The 12355-nt window shown below is 36.2% G+C and overlaps 1 protein-coding gene across 1 annotated transcript in view; it reads left to right on the top strand.

Moving 5' to 3' along the window:
• SERPINB7 (serpin family B member 7) overlaps nt 1-9536 on the top strand; it is a 41950-nt gene extending 32414 nt beyond the window's left edge. Inside the window, exons 7-8 of the mRNA XM_007486871.2 lie at nt 4943-5089; nt 6720-9536. Of these exons, the coding sequence (XP_007486933.2) occupies nt 4943-5089; nt 6720-7118 (546 nt within the window). The 3' untranslated portion in view covers nt 7119-9536. The remainder of the gene's footprint in view (nt 1-4942; nt 5090-6719) is intronic.
• The last annotated feature ends 2819 nt before the right edge of the window (nt 9537-12355 follow it).

Genomic DNA, 12355 nt, shown 5'->3' with positions numbered 1-12355 from the left:
ATAATTTGCACTTGTATTGAATTTAAGTTCACACATAAGAAGAAAATTTAATTTAAAAATTATTAATGTGTTCCTAGAAATATCTTATTCCCTATAGTGAGGTGATAGCAGATAATAATGTCAATTGATTCACTTTTCACCTAAGGGGTAAGAGACCCCTAGATTCAACTCTTACCCTGCTTTACAATATTTATTAAAATAAAATTTAAATCAATGTCAATCCATATTCTCTATCATTTTCCCCAGAAGTCTCTAGTTAGAAGGTGAAAAGGAGGAAAAGGACTCATTTTTGTCCTGACATTCACAAAGGAAAGGTCTATCTTCTTGCTCGTTTGTCACTCTGCCTATATCCTCACAAATAATGAACTACAAAATGGCACAATTAAGATCAATCACACTTTTATCTAAATCACTTATGAGAGTAATGAAGATAAAAGTATGAACCAGATTTACAGAACGGGAAAGCTTTGGAATAAATGTCCACTGTTTCTGGTAGAAATAAAAAGAGAAGGAAGACAGCTACTTTTTTATCTGGAATTTATTATCCTGAATCTGTTAGTAAATGATCATGCATCATCATTTTGGTGTCTCTACTATCCCATCTTCCCACTGAAAGCAGAAAGGCTCCAGGGCCCACAGCTCCAGTAGCAACCCCATAGCAGCACCGTCAATTCAATACCTGTCAATAACTAGTTTCCTTCAGTAATTCATGTCAGTAATTAGTTTTTCAATATTAAAATCAAAAGATTCTATTTAGAGCAAAAGAACTTTATATCTCCCCTTATGCCTTTCTCTATTTCCAAGAGGCTCCATGGGCTGCATCAGTTATCATGTATTATTTCTTTTAAGTTGTTAATATTTTAGGCAGTTGCTTACTCACAAAGCAATCAAATAAAATTTCCCTTTGTAGGTTGTCTTCTGGGATCCCTAAAATCTCATGTACCATGAATATCATCAAAATTGATGAAAAAATAGACATAAATATAGTCTTATTTTTTCTCATAAAAATACCTGGTTAAATGCTATTTGTTCATTTCTTCAGATTAGAAGTTTTAAGAAACTTATGCAGGACCTAGTAAAATGAAAAGTTCATGAAAGTTGGTTACCAAATGGCTTTCTATATTTTTATTTCTTTTTCTTCACTGACTTCTGAATGCAGTTCACACTGAAATCTCTCTAAGACAATGTGATTGTGTCTACCTAGACCTGTTACAGTTTTAGGTATATTAACTATCTGGGTGGAATGAGGAGAAACCAGTGCACAGACTTTGGTATGTAGAGAGAAACTAAGCATGGAATCCCAGGAGGAATTGTTTTCTTGTGCTTGATTTAAATGAATTGCAATGGGCACAATATTATATGAACATGTGCAAATAATTGCTTATTCTAAAAGTTAATGCATAATGGGACAAGTTGGTCATATAAGTGTTCTTTTAGGAACAAAGAATGGATTATTCAGACTTTGGGGAATAATGGTCCTTTCTATCCCACCCCTACCTCCCCACTATCCCAGAGGATAAGACTTGTGATTTAACTAGAACAGAGAATTCTTAATAAAAGAGATCTCTCTACAGATACAAGCCACCTACTTAGCAACTTACATTTTAAGAGCTTGGCTGAGGTGTTGAAAAGTTAGGTGACTTGCCCATGGTTTCAGTTTGTGTCAGAGGTGGAATATGAAACCAGACAGATCTTTTGGGGCATTTTTTGTGCTCTTTATTTTATTTTTGCATCAATCTTGGTGGAAGAATTGGTTCTTCTTCTTGACTAGGACAACTCTTCCTTTTGTGCTGTTCATCTCATCCCCTCCCATCCTCTTCCTCCTCCTCCCTCCTTCCTATTCTCTTTCTTTTTCTCTTCTACCTCCTGCTCTTCCTCTATCTTTTTCTCTCATTTTCTGCTCTTTGTTTTCTATATCCTCCTGTCTCCAAGCATGTGCAGTCTTCTCCCATTCTTCAAAAAAGGAGGGAAAATCTTTTTTTATTACCCTTTCAAACTTTGTTCACATGTCTCTCCTCCCTTTCACAATCAGATTCCTAAGAGGGAAAAACCCTGTCAACATTCTTTGCTTTCATTTCTTCATTTCCAATTTAGTTCTCAGCTCCTTGTAATTTGGCTTCCTCCTACCAGTAGAGTGAAACTGCCTTCCCCAAGGTCACCAACAATCCTTTAATTGCTAAATCCAGTCATCTTAGTCCTGATTCTAGCCTACCTTTACGTACAAACTTCACAATACTCCCGACATACTTGGTATTCCAGCCTAACTACCCTATTTCTTGTCCTGCCTTTACATCATATTCCATTTCCTGCCTCTCTCCCTTTGCATAAGTTATCTTCCATACACAGAATACTCCTCCCTCCTCAGCTCCCTTTCTTGGAATTGCTGGCTCCTTCTAGGTTCAGGCCAGGTAAATAGGCACAAAAGACTTCCTGCTTCTCCCAGTTGTTAGTGCCCCCTAACTCCCTATTACTTTGACTTTATTTTGTGTATATTTTGTACTGACCTATCTTTATGCATGTTTTTTTCTTCAAGTAAAATGTAAACATCTTGAGGGGGGGAGGGGATTTCATTTTTATCTTTCTATATTTAACAAACCTGCCAACATCTCTAGCAAGCTTAGAAATTCAATAAATTCTTGTCAAATTGAATTGCATCCCAGAAATGGGGATAAGAATAGGACACTTTTCTTCCTTTAATCCACATGGCAAAAGGCTCCTAAGGATCACAAACAGAGCAAATATTTCTGAGATTTCCTAAATATACTCTATTAAGAATAGGAATAAGAAGGAACACAGGTTTGCTTTTTTCCCCCCAAAGACCACTAATGTTATATATTATGGTGCACATGAAACTAAACACATCTCTTGGTTATTTAAAATGGACATATCACATGTATATGGTACATTACCAGACTGTTGATTCCATAAGTAAAGAGTTTCCAAAGATCTTGACTACAATGCAAACTCCAAACTTAACTATAAAGTGAATAGTTAAGTCTTAGTTCTAATATTTTATTCCATTAAGGAAAACAAAAGACAGCACCCCTTCCTGTTATAAAATCATGGGTGAACAGAATGAATTCTTGAAGGAGGCAAGTATATTTATCAAGTATTATGGACAGAAGTTCAGCTGGCACACAATTGATAACATACATTTCACAGAATCATCTGATTAATCAAAATTGACTCACTTTATTCATTTGATGAATATTTATCAGGCACCTACTATGTATATACACACCACTATGAAGAATAAAAAGCAAGGTGCCTGTCCTTAGAGTTTATTACTTAAGAGCTTATATATTTGAGTCTAGTTGTTCTGGCTATTCTGCTTGAACACTGTGCAACTATATTAATTCATTTGATAAAAATATCAGGGCTATTGTCTCCATTACAATTTAATAGCTATGAAGAGGAACTGCATTTCTGAGTGTTTAAATCATGGCAGAATGCCCCCCACCCCCATCCCCATCTTGTTATCCCAACCTAAATATGTCCAACTTATCTCATACTATTCCCAAGATGACTCTCTCTTTTCTTTATTTAGAATAGGAAAATGAAGATCCTCCACTTATTTTACTTTTTAAGGCATGAGCCATAAAATAAGGGTAAGAGCAAAAGATGATACTAATTTTCATGAGAGGAGCACAATTCCAGTGATGATTTTTTAATTCACAAAGAACTGAATTGTGGCCCTGATGATAAGATAGAATTCAGCTCTGTACTGCACTTATTATGGTCTAAGGACTTTCATCAGTAAACAAGGAATGGTCATGGAATGTGCCATTATGCTGGAGGAAAGGGAAGCAAACTCCAAATGCTCCCTTTTCCTTCGGGGCTCAATGGATTAGCTTCCAATGTCACACAATAAAGTTTATTCTTCCTGGAAATACTTACTGAAGGAGGAATCTGTTTACTGAGAAAGTTTATATTAATAAAAAATGTTAAGTGCTTGTAACTGGGTCTTGTTTAGATTTGGGAGCATAACTGCTCACAGAAACATTAAGAAGCTTTTTTATTGTTAAGTGGCAACATACCACAAAAATATTTTAAGTGAAAAGTAATAAACTGAACAATAAACACTTGAAACAAAATACTTTCAACTGGAAATGTGTTAGGATGAATAAGGGGCTTAGTTGCCATCTTATTGCAATTTTCTTATGTGTTACTAGCCTACAGACATATTTTCTGTAATCATGCAGATGTAAATGAAACTTTGATTAAATAAATGAAAAGTCCGTTTACTTGCACACTCATTTCACAAGGTAGTCATTTCAGCGTAGAGAACAAAACTATTCAAGAAATTCTCCATGTGGTTTTGCTCATTTTAGAAACCATGAACCTTAAGCTGCTTCTCCTTGACAATGCCAACCTCCAGGAGGAACTGACTAATGTTCCTTCTCTGGTCACCTTAAAGTTGGATAACCTTGCTGTATTCTGGATGTTTAATCACAGTACCATTACAAGCAAATTTCTTTTTGAAAGCTTTCACAAGTTTCTTCTTCTCATAATTATCTGCAATTCCCTGAACAGTATGCAGTGTCTTCCTGTCTTTCCATGGTTGGATTCTATATAATATAATCCTCAGTCCCTGCCGGTCTTAAGTTGTCACCTTATTAGAGGTTCTGGATAGTGGACATGTGATATCAGTGAGGAGATAAAATGCCTGTGGGTTTGCCCCAGAGGACCTTGTGTGTGTGTGTGTGTGTGTGTGTGTATGTGAGCTGTGAGGGTGAGGAAGGTGAGATAAATAAAGGAGAGTTGGCAGCCAGAGCTAGAGCAGAGCAGAGGGTGACAATGGAGTGGGGTGGGAGAGGGGGGGAGGTGGCAGCAACAACAGAAGTGGCAGAGGCAAAGAGCAGAGGAGACCAGAAGGAGGTGGCTACACTGGGGCTTCTCAGGAATATAGGTTTCAACCATTTTCTTTTCATTTTCTCTTCAGTGCCCTGGGAAAACAGTCAGTCTCATGCATCAAGAGCGCAAGTTTAACATGTCTTTGATTAGCGACCCAGATATGCAAGTCCTTGAGCTCAGATATATTGGTGGGATAAGCATGTACATACTACTACCTGAAAATAATCTATCAGAGGTAAGCCATGCTGAATGTGGAGCATACAAAAAAAGTGAATTACTAATGACTTCTTTGGGGATATAATTATTTTCATTTGAAAACAATTGTATTGGCCTAGAGCAGTGATGGTGAACCTATGGCACAGATGCCAAAGATGGCACTCAGAGTGCTCTCTGTGGGCACTCAGTCATCCTCCCAATTCTCATGGCTCCAGAATCCATTACTAGAAAGGCAGAGGGACTGGGAGAGCTGCTCCCCTCCCCTCTTCACCATGCCTGATGACATTTTTTCACATTATCTGCCCCTTTGCCTAGTAAGGGGGTGGCAGGGTATACCCAGCATGTGGGGGAGGGGCATGACATTTGGTTTTAGGATGGGGTGGGATGGGGCCTGGCTCTTCATCTCTGCCATCACTGGTCTAGAGTTTGGAACTTCCACATGGGATTATTGTGAGGATTAAAGGCAATAATGTTTGAGAGAGTCATCTGAAAAATGTAAAAGGATTTACACAGATTATCATATAAAAATTATGCAGATTTTGGCAGTGTGTTTGCTGCTTAAAGTAGAACATGTAGTTGTCAGAGATGCCCTACCTGTCTCAGAAACTTACTGGTGGAATGACCCTGGGAAAGTAACTTAACCTCTCTGTACCTCAGTTTCATTATCTGAAAAATAGGAATAATAATAATACCTACCTCATTGAGTTGTGAGATTCAGATGAGATAACAGATGGAGAGCACTTTGCCATCCTTAGAGCACTATATAAATGCTAGCCATTATGGTCTTTGAGAGTTAGTTTTGCCTCTCTTTGCATCCCCAATGCTAAGCACAACTGCTGGTTCAAAGTAAGTAATGAATGCTTATTGATTGATTGGACCAAAAAAATTCATCAACTTGGGAACCAACTTGGTGATAAACTTCTCCTAACTGATGGAAGTCAACTCCCAGACAACTGGGCAGAGGCTACCTTTACTTTGCTAGGAATAGAGAGGACTTATGTTTCACTAGAATACATTTCAAAAGTCCAAATTCTCCATTCCATCTCCATTCCATCATTAGATTTCAGAGGAAGATTTGAGTGGAGGATGTATATTTTAATTTTATCTTGGTTAATAGCAATAACAACAATGATATAATCAAAATTTTATGTGCTTTAAAGTCTACAGAATATTTTGCCTATATTATCTTTTGACATTTCCAATCACATTGTGATAAAGGCATGGCAGGTATTAGTATACCTATTTTACAGATGAAGAAAATGAGACTCCAAGAAGCTAGAGACTTACTTAAAGATATGAAAGGCACATTCAATCCAACCTCCTGATTTGAAATCTAGCACTCCTTTCTCGATATCTCATTGCTTTAGATATTTATTTTTAATCAGGAATGGATTCCTTATAGATTTATAGACCGGCTTCTCTTTCATAGACCAACAATTTTCTTGAAAATCAGCAGTCCCTCATCCATCCTGAGCCTTATCACTCTAGAAATATTTGTTAGTACTCTAAATCATAGTGGTGACTTAAAACTAGCCTTTAAATTTAAGAAAACAAAATCTGCATAGGTTGCTCCTGCTCTATTTATTGAAATAAATTGTTTTGTATATTTCATGATCACATGATTTAAATGGTCTATGAACTCTCTCCAGGTTGAAAATAAATTGACCTATCAGAATTTAATGAACTGGACCAGCCCCCAAAGAATGAAGTTGCAGTCTGTGGAAGTGTATGTTCCTCGTATCAGGATTGAAGAAAGTTATCAAGTCAAGAGATATTTACAAGCTTTGGGAATGGCATATGCCTTTGATGAATCAAAAGCAGATCTTTCAGGAATTGCCTCAGGAGGACGTTTATATTTATCAAAAATCATGCACAAATCCTTTGTAGAAATTAATGAAGATGGCACTGAGGCAGCATCTGCCACTGGAAGTGTCATTGTAGAAAAGCAGCTCCCAAATTCTACTTTATTTAGGGCTGATCACCCATTCTTATTTTTCATCAAAAAGAATGACATCATTTTGTTTGCTGGCAAAGTCGTATGTCCTTGAAAGCTAGGGGATGAAGAGAGAGAGTGAGTGAGAGAGAGAGAGAGAGAGAGAGAGAGAGAGAGAGAGAGAGAGAGCATGTGTGCATGTGTGTGTAAGTGTGTGGTGACTTCCTTTTTAAATTGTCCCTGCTTTATTAGGGAACAACCATAAGCGGACAAAATTATAGTCAAATTGGAGGCCCTGGTGTTTCCTTTGTTTCTTTTCCAACACTAGCTTCCTTAGTTAACAAAAAAAAGAATGGCAAGCATACCAACTGATTCACTATTGCCCAACCCACTTTCTGACCCATTCATTTCATTGGTAGCCTCACTCATGGTTACCATTTTCCTTACCTCCATGCATGCCATGCACAGCATCTCTCTAGTCTCTCAAAATGGATTGTACTTTAGTATAATGGGAATGTCGAAAGTGAATTTCTAGGCTGTAAGGGGGAAGCTACATCCAATTAAATTCTTTTCCTAAACTTTATAGATGCTACAGCTATTCTAATTGGATTGTAAATATTCTATGAAGCCAATACATGTGACTTTAAATAAGTTTACTGGGCAACTCTTATTTTGCTAACCTGAGTTTATGCCTGGATTCTCTTTAACATAGCTACTCTGAAATAAGTTCATAGTTCTAAAATGCAAAATGAAATTTGTTAAATTCTAAATCTTTAAAAAATGGGACAAAAATCCCCACATATAAATATATTTAAGGTGATGGCTATCTGCCTCTTCTTACTAGATGAAACAAGTGGAGGCCTTAACTTGTATATATTCTTTTTTTCCTAGTACTCATATTTGTTAATTAAATCTTATCACTTCTCTATTTCCATTCAATATATTGATAGTTGATCTTTTCAAAATGTTTTGTCTGAAATATTCTCTAGTTCATAAGATTTTGCTTCTACCAGAATAAAGAATCATTTTCTTCTCTTGACTGGGTAAAAGGGCAATGGTATTTCATGGAACATACTTGCTTTCCAACTAAAATTTGGAAAGTCAACGTGTTTCTCTGCTCCTCAACTAGTTGATTTTTAAGGTTTCTCTTTAAAATCCTATAATCTCCTGAATCATATTACTCTATCATCAAAAATCTTCAGTGGTTCCAACATTGCTTAAAGGAAAAAATAAACATTTTGGCAGCTCAAAAGTCCTGTCCATGTTTAACTATATCCTCTTTCATGTATTTTGGTTCTAGCCAAACTGATTCGATCCCTCTTCTTGTCCTTTCTTTTGCGCCTCCATGAAATCATAAAAACTGTCCTTCATGTCAGAAACACACTTTGTACACATCCTTATTTGTTAAAATCCTCTTCCTTCATGCTCCAGATCAATTACACTTACTTCATGAATCTTCATTGATTTCTCTTCACTGAAAATGATCTCTACCTTCTCAAATTTTGTTATGTAACATGGGTTCACACTGGCCATCTTCTTTGAAGGTCAACTGTGTCACATTTTCCCCTTCTCCAGTACCCTGAGGGGGATTGGAATGGGTGGGATAGTAGGGGGGTGACTCTTTTTTTCTTCCACTGGCTCAAATCCTTACTGATTATGTTCCCCACTTTTTAAGAGCCCACTGATTAGCATCCCATCTCCACTTCACCACTAAACATGTGAACTTTTATTTTAAAAAAAGGAATATTTATTTCAAATATATAGTAAGAACAAATAGGAAAACAATTTTTCCAACACCTTGGGGACATAATCCTCTCTACATTATCTCTCTCTCTCTCAGGTCAGGGTATGAAATGGCATTAGATTCATACGTTAACACAGTTCCTACATAGCATTAGTCCCAGATTCAAGCCCAAGGCCCCAGTGGAATAAAACCTCAGATCCTTGCTTCTCTGCTGGACTGGCTACAACTTCCAATCTGGATTCTGGACTTTCAGATGTGCTTGTCTCATGCTCTTGAGCCAAGTAAGACTCTACAACCTGTACTTAGAACTGAAAAGGAAAATAAAATAAGCTCAAGAATCCCAAGCCTATTTCTTGAGGTCACATGGCATGAGGAGCAGGAAGGAAGTAGCCCTTAATTCTTCTCCCCTTACCATATGGTATTATCTGCTATCAATAAAAAAGTCCTTTATTCTTAGGAAGAATGCAGAAGAATGCCTGCCAGTTTTAAAAGATCAGTTCTAGCTACATGGCCAATGGAAAAAGGTTATATTGTCACACAGCAGACCACGACTGAATGTCTATGTATGTCTGTTTTCCTATCTCCCAAACATCTCCCATGTAGTCAATAACATTTTAGATGGTTTGGGTATGCACCAAACACTGTCAGAATTATAATATAATTTGGATCAATTCTGTCCTTTTCACTTTCTACTTTGTAACACACTTATTTGTATCTATGCCTTATACCACTTGTTAGATTGTAAATTCTATTGGAGCAGGTATTGTGCTTTTTTACTTTGTATCTCCAGTGACCAGTACAACATCTTAGTATATATTAGAAATAAATATAATCAAGAAAATGTTTGGGGGTCTACACTCTCCTTCTTCCTGGTGAATTATTCACTTCTAGTTGTGTTCCTAAACTTGGAGCTGGTTGTCAAATTTGAATAAGGGGATCAGGCAATCTACATATTTTTATTGTGTGTTATGGATGCCTTTTGCAGTCTGGGAATTCTATGAAGCCCTTGCAAGAATCAAGTGTTTAAATGCATAAAATAAACTGCATAGAATTTCAAAGAAAACCAGTTATACTGAAATATAGTTATCTAGTTATGTCTAGAGACACATCTTAGTCTATATCATCTATCCATCTCTACCTTTATCTCCACATATTCATCTCTATATTTTATAGAATATAATTGTGTATAAATGTATGTCAAAACATATGTCTATATTTAGATATATAAGATTTTGAATAATATACACAAATAGTATAATGTATATATGCATACATAGATGTAGATAAGGTATATGTGTGATATATGTACATATACATAATAGAAGACTGTACACACAGTGAAATCATAGTAAAGATTGCTGATTAAAATAGTTACTGTTTTTCTAAGCAGAGAAAAAATAGCTTGAAATTTTGGAGTGAATTATATATCTCTCATTCCTAATTTACCAGGTCATATTATATCATACAATACCATTCCACACCATACTATACCGTACCATACCATATTGTGTTGTGCCGTATCATGTCATATCATATCCATGATGGAGTAAACCTCTAAATAAGAACACATATATACACTTGTGTATAATCTAGGTCCACATAATTAGGTTCTGAAAAAACTCCCCAGAGATCTTTTGCTTTATCACTTCTCTAATATTCAGTATCTACAGAATGAATTCTTAAAAGTCAAATGATTATCTAACTTTGGTAAATTAATTGTACTTTAGTTACACTAAAAATACTTATAACTCAAGGAAACCTAAAGTGAGGGCTTTCTAACGTAAATAACGACAATCTTTAACATTATGTTTGTAAATTTTTTATGTATTTTTTGTGCATCCCAGATTTTCTCAAGAGCACAGTTATATTAAAGATAAACCCTTAGATTAAAGAAGTATTACTGGCCTCTTTGAATTTGTTTAAATAAGTAAAACATAAATAGATATGTATACATATGTGTATCTTCACATACGTGTTCATGTGTATTTATAAACATACTTATATGCTTATATATGCAAATATAAAGATAGAAGCAAATATAAATACAAATGATAAATATATAGGATATATGATGTATATATACAATACATATGCATACAGAGTATCCCAAAAGTCTCAGAGAAGTTTTACATTATTAAAACTTTAGTGCTGCCTTATATATCTGCAATAAGTTTTTTATAACACCTATATCCCAAGCAAACCATCTCAATCCAGGTTACTATTACTTCTGTGTAAGAAGGAAAAACAAGTAGTCAACATTTTCTCAGAAACCCATAAGCTCCTTCCTTAAACCATGGGGAAAGAGACACCGCTCAGTTAGTCATTTCCTTTTCTAGGAAAAATAGGTGATTGGTGTGTGGGTCATGATTTGTGCGACTTGATAACTATGATTCTTGGAAATTTTTGCTTAGCTATCATTAGTGGGGTCCTGGACTAGGTTCATGGAATATTACACCTTTATCTTCTTGGTCTCATAGAAGGCACTGTCACAGAAATTTTGAGATGAAGTGTAGCCCCCAATAGTAAGAATAGGTCCCAGTAAAATCATGACCATAACCTAGAAGTAGTCAGACACATAGCTTTTCCTCTGAGCAGGAACCCAATTCATTTTTCTCCCCAAGATACCAGATATCCTGCCAGGAAACTGCTGGTACAAGAATTCCATGTGAAACCTAGCTAGGGAGTCACCCATTGAGATACTGAACCCAGCTAGGGAGTCACACATTGACATCTTGATCTATTATCTATAGAAAACTCCAGTTGAGAACCACTGAAGGATTCTATATACATTATCCTTATCTTGTAAATCATTACTAACCATTTTCCCTGCAAAAGACTTACCCAATCTCTTAGCTTACATCATTTTACCTATAAATTGTGTACCCCAGCTCATTAAACTTTGTCACTGCTCAAAGAGACTTAACCGAGTGGTCCTTTGTCAGTATTGACCCTCCTGTAATCCCAAAATACATCCTCCTCACCCCAGTTTGGGCCACCCATGAAGCTGTTTCCAGAGCTAGACTCTAACAATAAAGGTCATTAGTATTTCTCAGAAAAAGTTCAAGAGTGTATAACTACCAAGGATCTTTTATCTCTGTGAGGATATTAGTCTCTTTACCTCAGGTTTCCCTTCCAAAACTTGCCTTACAATTCATACCTCTATTTATTCTGGGATCTTGTATCACCAGTTCCCCACAAATCAATCCCTTTAATCAGAGTTCATACCTGTATCATCACTAATAGTATGACTCAGGCTAAGTTTGTGCTGTGTTCCCTTATAACAAGGACAATTAGGACATGTAAGCCAGAAATTTTAGGGCCTTATTCAAACCAAAACCATCCATGCTTCTATTCCTACAGTGGTGTAGACACTTCTCAAGACAATTCCAAAGACTCACTTTGTGAAATCTTTCATGACCAATTCCACCTAACACTGGTTACCTCAAAAACCAGTACCATATTAGCTTGAAAATATTTCTATCTGCCTATAACTTTGGGTTTTAGGCTTTATGTTTTCATAACATTTTCATTTTTGTGGTTCCCCTTTCTCCATTAGACTATCAAATCTATGTGAACATGGTACTTCTTTTCATCACCTTCGATACTTC

This window comes from Monodelphis domestica, chromosome 3 (genome assembly GCF_027887165.1).
Source record: "Monodelphis domestica isolate mMonDom1 chromosome 3, mMonDom1.pri, whole genome shotgun sequence".
Classification (NCBI taxonomy): domain Eukaryota; kingdom Metazoa; phylum Chordata; class Mammalia; order Didelphimorphia; family Didelphidae; genus Monodelphis; species Monodelphis domestica.
The sequence above is the reverse complement of the archived record's forward strand: the minus strand, read 5'-3'. Positions and strand labels throughout refer to the sequence as shown.